The 8,239-nt window shown below is 41.1% G+C and overlaps 1 protein-coding gene across 8 annotated transcripts in view; it reads right to left on the bottom strand.

Annotated features, from left to right (window-relative positions):
- Nucleotides 1-559: 559 nt before the first annotated feature.
- The window catches only part of PCMTD1 (protein-L-isoaspartate (D-aspartate) O-methyltransferase domain containing 1), an 86,421-nt gene continuing 78,741 nt past the window's right edge, over nt 560-8,239 (bottom strand). For all 8 annotated transcript variants that reach the window (XM_025214780.1, XM_025214782.1, XM_025214781.1 and 5 more), the window contains one exon: nt 560-1,743. In XM_025214780.1, the coding sequence (XP_025070565.1) occupies nt 1,370-1,743 (374 nt within the window). In that variant the 3' untranslated portion in view covers nt 560-1,369. The remainder of the gene's footprint in view (nt 1,744-8,239) is intronic.

Raw genomic sequence — 8,239 nt, 5'->3', positions numbered from 1 at the left:
GGTTCTAACAGACAGAAGTTTCCAATTACAGCGGCTTTTACTGCATATCATGCTAAGTTCTTAAACTGCATTTTCCCTTATGGTTATGCTACAAAAGAAACTTGAAATATTAAGTGGGTGAAAACAAACAAAGCACTCCATCAACCCAAGATGAAAACTGCAAGTAACTTTACCAGAAAGGGAAGGAGAAAAGGGAAGGGAAGTATTTAGACGAGCACACTCTGGGTCCCAAAGTTTACACTGCTACTCAATTTCCAAAAGATACATATGATTCTGTGAATATTTTTGCGCTAAAAAGTAGCTGTGTTCAAAAACAAATATTGGCTAGCACAATCCTGCATTTTCAGAGATAAATATTTAGATGAAGTACAAAATCCACTTACTAAAGTGCATCTGCTGAACAAATTCTAAATCTACTATTACGACTATCAAAGTAAGCAATACAAGCTAAACTTTATTCATATTCTACCTCTAGTAGTAAATATAGATAATTGAAATCTAAATTACAATCTTCTTTATTACCAAATATTGTGCATCTATGTTGTGAGCTTTAGAAAAACTAAATATGTTCTTAAAACTCTTGGAAACTTGGAAATGTTTCTTTAAGTACTGAAAATGTAGTATGAAGTTAAACAGACAGGTTGTAGTAAGGGTAGTACAGAGTTATATTCCACATGACATTCCCTTAAGGCTCTGGAGGAAGATATCATTTTTTTTCAAGAGCTTTTGGCAAAAAGATATAAATTCAAAAGTAGAAAGGGCATCTGTAATTTTAGAACTTGCATTTTCCCCATTTTATTAAAGCCAGCTCATTCAATGTCTGTATACAGTTATTATTGCACTTGTGTATTCCTTGGAATACATCTATACCAACACAGTAATAGTGATTGCAACAAAGCCATGACAAAAATAAACTTTTAAGAGTTTATTTTTAAAGATTTCAATATTAAATGAGAAATGTCTGCATGTTTAAAATGTTCCCTAAGAATGAATGCAGACACAACTACTTATCAAGTCAGATGTATTTGTTTAACAATTATTTAGCACATATAAAATTTCACTTACCCTTTATCAATACAAATCTGTTAGGGATCAAAAAAGATTTACCATGCAAAATATTGATTAGTGCTGCATAATGCTTTGGAATATATATTTCTATCAGAGTTAAAACAGCATTTTTCAAAATTTAAAGAAAAATAGATTTTTAAAAAGGGATTCTACTGTTGAATGCAAGACAAGAAGTTACAATTTATCACTGTACTTCTGTCTTGATGAAAGACTAATGATATTTGTCCATCTATGTTTTAATAAATGCTACATTTTTAAGAATAAACTATCAGTAGGCATCATCATTTCTATGTAAAAGGAGTTATTTCTCCCTATAGTAGGTCAAGTATGCTTTTAAAGATTCAGGTAATGGTAAACTCATAATTTTCTCTCGCAGCAGGTTTCGAGGAGGTTCCTCTGGCTTCAAGGCCTCATTGTGATCTTTATCATCATCATCATCCTTGTTATCTTCTTCCATCTTTTCATCTTCTTCACTGTCTAGAGGCTGAGGAATGAGTTGATTGCCTACAAACACGTAGGTATTAATCCTCCGCCTACGGCATCTTCTGCGTTTTCGTTTTGGTGGTGCCTTCTGAATAATACCTTTAGCTTTCATCTCCTCGTTTATGAAGTTTCTAAGGGTACGTCTAATGTAGATCCGAGCAAGGTCCTGAAGATTCCTTACAGCACAAGCGGCTAAAACGAAAGAAAACAAGTTACACCTCCTATCTCAGCAAAACTGACATTTTACATGGTAATTAGAAATATGGGGTTGATAATTAAGATAATTAACGTAGAACAACAAATGACAATTTAATACAAAAATCAAGTATGCAAATAAAATAAACAGATACAGTTGATAGCCCTAGACAAACCACACAGCATATAAATAAGAAAATGTTTTGTCCTATTTAGCATTCATGCTGAAGGTAGCTCAAAGTATTAATAAACAATACAGGCAACCCCTGCTCAGCACTCTTAATTGGTTCGTGAAAAAAATAAAAATAAAATAAAAATAGAGCGCTATGCAAAACAAGCATTAAGCAAAACCGAAAGTATTTGACGACCCAAGATAGCAGCCATAACTGTTTTCAATGAGGCAAGATGGTGACTGCAAACATTGTAACAAAACTTGCTGAGCACTAAGTGAAATCAGGTATCAATCTAAAGTAAGTGTTATAGCAAAATAGCGCTAAGTCAAACAGCGTTAAGTAGGGGTTGCCTGTAATATTAATGTTAATGATTCTACTGCTACTGCCACCACCAACTTAATTTATAATAACTTAACAACTAATTAACCGATGGGGAAAAAAAAAAAAGGCAAGAAAGCAAAGAGGTGGTTCAGCTACCATGACCTTCATGTGATGTGCCATGTTTACGTTCCTTTCTGAAGGCAGAGACTGACTTCAAGTAAAAACTAGTCATTATATTGGAAGAAAGACTTCAAAGACGGACAAGGAAGAATGTTTACATAGGAATTCCCATATATGAGTTATTACAGATACAGACTGCTGAAAAAATGGTGCAAGAGAAGCTGAAAAACAAGAAAAGACAAACAACAGAAGTGATCTACAGAAGTCTAGAGAAAACTAGAGTTCAGGAGACACACAAGCAACCACTTCCAGGATCTCTGCATGGAAACTATAGGTGAGAAAGCTTTAGAGAAAACAAATGAAAGGGATCAGAGAAGCAGTCAGCCCACAGAGCAAAAGGTAGAGGTCGCACACCACTTAAGATGGAGTCATGTTCATTACACCAAAAACAAGGAAGAGGAGGCAGAGACCAACACATCATGGACACAAATAGGCAGGCTCATAAGGTGGTGTCAACAAGATGGCTTTGGATTCTTCAAAAAATTGATGTTCCAAGAAAGAAGGGTTTAAATAAGATCTATGGGGGTCGGCAAAGAAAGCTACACTGTGGCTGGTGGGTTGAAGGACTAGAAGAGGATAAATCCTTAAGACTAGGAACCCACAAAAGACAATAAAAGCAAGAGGAAATCTAGGTGGCAGGCTGCAAATGAATTATGCACATTCATTTCTTGGATCTACAGATCAGATAGATAGATCTCCATTCCCTGCATCCATCTAGATGCAAGGAATATTGGGAACAAACCAAGTGAACTGGAGGTCATAGTAATTTAAGACTTGACTGGCATTATAAACTTTATGGAATAACTCCCATGACTTGGTTCAGCCGTGAGCAGTATGCCTTGCTTTGGAAGAATAAGTTAGAGAAAGAAAGAAGGCAGTAATACCACGTGTCAGAAATAAGCTTACTCCCAGATCCAAGATGAAAGAATCTAATCTATTGCATACAAGTGGGTGAATGTAGACTGGAAAAAATAATAGTAAAATTGGGGTGGGGACAGGGTTTTAAATTAGACAACTAAATGAGGAACAAAAAGTGTATGAGGCATTGTTCAAGCAAGTAACAAAAATACCTAAATTTAAGAGACAGAACTGATGGGGGTGAAGGAGGAAGATTTCAATTTCCTCAATACCTGTTGGAAGAAAACTGTAGCAAAAAAATGTAAAGTATCCAAGTTCTTATATTATAGAGGATAAATGTTTATTTCAGAAAATTCAGGATGTAAGTAAGGGTCATCTGTTTTGAATCTTGTTCTGACCAAGTAAGAAGAACTGGCTGACAATATGAAGGCTATTGGAACCTCATTAGGAAGTAATCACAATATGCCACAATTCATGATTCTAAGAAAAAGGCAGCATGGGAATAGCAAACAAGGACAGAGGACTTCAAAAGGGCAGACTTCAACTGATAAAAAGAAACAGGTAAGGTCCCAGGAACAGCCAAATTAAAAGATAAAAGAACCCAGAGGAGATAACAGTTCACAAAAAGCATAGCATTAACTGTTCAACAACAAGCTGCTCCAACACAGCGGAAAGATGAGAACAAGCACAGGACACCTCTGTGGGTCTAGAAGTTGATTCCTGTCAAACAAAAACATCAAAATTGTTTATCAGTATGCCAGACAGAAAAGAAAAAGACAGAGCAGTGAAATGGTGGGTCCACTGCTCAGTGGGAAAGGCAAGCTATTAATAAGAGATGCAGAGAAGACAGAGCTCCTCAACGACTATTTTTCCCCTCAATCTTCATCAAAAGAAGAAAAATAACACCAGATAATAAAACGTACATAAACAGGGCAGAGAAAGGGCTATAAATCACGCTAAAGAGCAGAGAGATTTTGTCAAATTTCAAATAAGTTGGCATGACCTGACCAAATTCATTCCAGACTTCTGAAATGAATCACCTCAAGAAATCTTGGAGTCAGGGGCCACATCATGAACAATAAACAAGGTTCCAGAGAACTGGAGAAAAGTTGGAAAACACACATCCTTAAAAAGGGTGAAAAGAAGACCTGAGGAATTAGAGACCAGACACCCTGACATCAATACCACTTATAAAACAATCTATAAACATTTGGAGAAGGAAGGGATAGTCACTAGCTGCCCACAAAGATTATTAACAATTAATACCAGAACATTGTACAGATATAAAAATTGCAATTTACCAAGTCAAACCATAGGTCCATCCTGCCCAGTATCCTGTGTCAAACAGTGGATGCTGAAAGGGAGTGAACAAGGTATGACCAGGGTTTTTTGTCCCCCCACTGCTCCTCTCTCATTTTCAGCCTCCAGCATTTACAAGTTTAAGCTCTGATTTGGAGGCTTTATCCCTAAGGGCCTTGTTGCACCTTGCAATGAGTGTTGCACAAATGTTGATCAGTGTTAGAGCTAGCTCAAGCAAGTTTGGAGCAGTCAAGTTCAGGCCAGCAGGGGCCTGAAAGACTGAAAGGTAAGAATTCCCACCTCCCATTCTGAGCCTCCCCCTTGCCTCCACCTGTCCCCAGGGCATTACTTACTTGTAGACAACCTGCTGTCTGTCCCAGGGGAGCAGGCAAGGAAGGGTTAATATTGCTGCTGCTCATCTGGCCCAGAGAGCAGCAACCCCAGCATCCAGGAAAACCCTTCCCTGATGGCTGCCCTGGGACAGAGTGCTGGCAGCCACAAGTAAGATGGTGGGAAGGGAGGCAGTAAGGAGGGAATATGAAGTACTGGTGAGCACGTGGGGATGCACTGGGGTGTTTACATTTGGGTAAAGCCTGGAGTGGCTACAGAGATCAGAGATAATCCTGCCCTGGAGTGGTGCAACTTTGAGCCACCTAACAAGTGCTTAAAACTAGTTTCAGGTGTTAATAATATATGAGGACAATCCAGGTGTTGAGAGCTCCAGGAGCTGCCCAAAATTACTATGTACCAAGGCCCTAACTCCCTTGCTACTGATGCCCCTTTCCTCCATTTATCCAATCCCTTTTTGAATCTTGCTAAACTGTCAGCTTCTGTATCTGGTGGCATTGGAGCTGCATATTTAAATTACATACTGTATGAAAAAAAAATTAGTTTAATTTTGTGACCCCTAGTCTTGTATTTTGTGAGAGTAAACAATAAATACCTATTTACTTTCTCTTTGCTATTTCATATTTTATAAACCCTTATGTCCCTCCTCAACCATCTCTTTTCTAAACTGAACAGGCCTAGCCTCTTCAGCATCTCCTGACAGGGAAGCCCCCTTCACACCGCTAATTATCCTTGTTGCCCTTTTCTGGACCTTCTCTAGTTCATCTATATCCTTTTGGAGGTATGAGGACCAGAACTGGGCTTGGTATTCAATGTGTGGATGCACCATTCTAATATTATAAAAGCCTTAGTCTGTCTGTCTGTCTGTCCATAACACTTTATTCGCACTTTGATTGGCTGACTGAAACAACCAATCAATCAGAGTGCTCCAAGAGCGGGACACAGGGGATGAAGTGAGGAGGGGGGCCAGGCCAGCACAGTGGAGAAGCAGGGGTGGGGCCAGACGTAGAGGGATGCGGAGCCACTGGGCCCTGACAAAAGCCAGCAAGGAGGGGGAGGGAGGCAGGACAGTGCCCTGCTGCCGCTGCACCCTGCCAACAGCTGGGAGGGAGGGGAGGCAGGGTTATGTCGGCCAGGGCCCAGACCCGGAGGGAAAGGGCTTGGACTCGGGAATGGGGGAGCAGGGCCAGAACCAAAGTGCAGTGTGGTGTAGGGCCGGACATGCGCTTCTGTCCCCACCTCCCCCACCCCCAGTCATTCTTAACAGGCAATTGGCTAGTATATTTCTAAAGGGGAATAGTGATACTTCCTATTTTGTTCATAATTCCCTTCTTAATAATCCCCCCCTTTTTTTTAAAAACCTTTTTGATGTCTGCTGAGCACTGAGCTGACATTTTAAGTGAAATGTTCAAAATGACTCCTAGATCTCTTTACAGTATGGCAGCAGTTAAATGTAGAGCCCTTCATAGTTGCTATCATTTGAGTTGCTTTTGCCTGGATACATCACTTGACACTTACCTACATTGAACTGTATCTACCATTTAGTTGCCCGTTTTTCAATCATGTCAGATCCTTCTGTAGTTCCTCAGAGTCTACTCACAGTCCCCCTTGGTCTTTATCATATTGAACAATTTTGTGTTATTAGTAAAATTTGGCTACCTCACTACTCACCCCCTTTTCCAAATCATTTATAAATATGTTAAACAGCACTGGTCCCAACACAGATCCATGGGCGACACTGCTGGGGAATCCCTGTCCACCCTGAAAACTGACCATTTATACTCATTCTTTGTTTGCCATCTTTGAGCTAATTTCTAATACACAAATGGATTTTCCCTGTAATCCCATGACTACCTAATTTAGTTAAGAGCCTCTGATGGGGGATTTCAAAGGCACTTGGAAGTCCAAATATACTAAGTCAACTGGACAGTCCTATCTGCTTATTGGCACTCTCAGAAGAATGCCAGTAGGTTGGTGAGGCATGACTTCCCTTTGACAAAGCCATGTTCGTTCCTCACCAGCAAGTCACATTCATCTATATGTTCTACCAAATTTTCCAGGAACAGAAATTAGGCTTGCTGGCCTATCGTTCCCTGCATCTCCTTTAGAGCCTTTTTTAAATATTGTAATCCCACTGGCAACCCTCCAGGGCTAGGGGCACACATTCAAAAAGCTGGAGCATGAACTTACTGAATCTTTGCAGGAATAACCCTGTTCCCTGAACATCGTCTAAGGGGGCCATACCAGTCAGTGTCTGGCCAAACTCTTGTCGCTGTGGCAGTGCGCCGGGGGGGAGTGCCCGGCAGACCGAGGCTTGGGTCCAGCAGAGGGGAATTCAACCCTCTCCCTAGCCAGTTCATTCCAGGACTTTGCCCAGGGCTGGCTATGCCCCTGACACGGGAGCAGCCAGCAGAGCAATGCAAGTCATGCTGGTGGGGCAGGGGAGAGAGTGGGTGAATGAACCTCTTCCCTGCTCCCTTGTAGGGCCTAGTCTGGCCAGGCCCCTACCCCTCCCTGCCCCTGCTCCAACTGGAGAGCAGAGGGGCAGGGATCAGCCCTGCTCTGCTGGAACAGAGAAGACAGCCCAGAGAGCATGCCTAGGATGCTGGGGGACTCTGGTTTAACTTAAACTAGGAAGGGGTCTGAGACAAACTGCATAAACCAGTTTAGGCTCAATCACAGTTAAGTCTGATACACTACATTCAGCCAAGTTTCTCCCAAACTGGCTTCGGCCATTTTGAAAATGGTTTATGTGCAATGAACTTATGTTCTGTTACAGGTTTAAACCAGTTTCTGACCACTTAAACTGGTTTATGTGTAATGTCTGTCCCTACCCCAGTCCTCTGGTACCACAGCTGTTTTCAGTGATAGGTTACACACTATAGTTAAGAGCTCGGTAATTTCCAATTTGCATTCCTTCAGGACCATAGGGTGAATGCCATCAGGTCCTGGTGATTTGCTATTGTTTAGTTAATCAATTTCCTCTACAATTTCATCTACTGAAACCTCAGTTTGGGTCATCTGCACAGACTTCTCCCTGGGGAGGAGTGGATCTGCTGGTGGAATTTTCATAGATTTCATAGACATCAGGGCTGGAAGGGACCTCGGAAGATCGAGTCCAGCCCCCCGCCCAAAGGTCAGGAAGTCAGCTGGGGTCATAGGATCCCAGCAAGATAAGCATCCAGTTTCATCTTGAAGGTGTTCAATGAAGGCGCTTGAATCACCTCCGGTGGCAGGCTATTCCAGACCTTGGGGGCTCGGACAGTGAAGAAATTCTTCCTTATGTCCAGCCTGAAACGATCTTGAAGTAGTTT

The sequence above is a fragment of the Alligator sinensis genome, unplaced genomic scaffold, assembly GCF_000455745.1.
Source record: "Alligator sinensis unplaced genomic scaffold, ASM45574v1 scaffold1007_1, whole genome shotgun sequence".
Taxonomy (NCBI): domain Eukaryota; kingdom Metazoa; phylum Chordata; order Crocodylia; family Alligatoridae; genus Alligator; species Alligator sinensis.
This window is presented reverse-complemented; position numbering and strand designations above follow the sequence as displayed.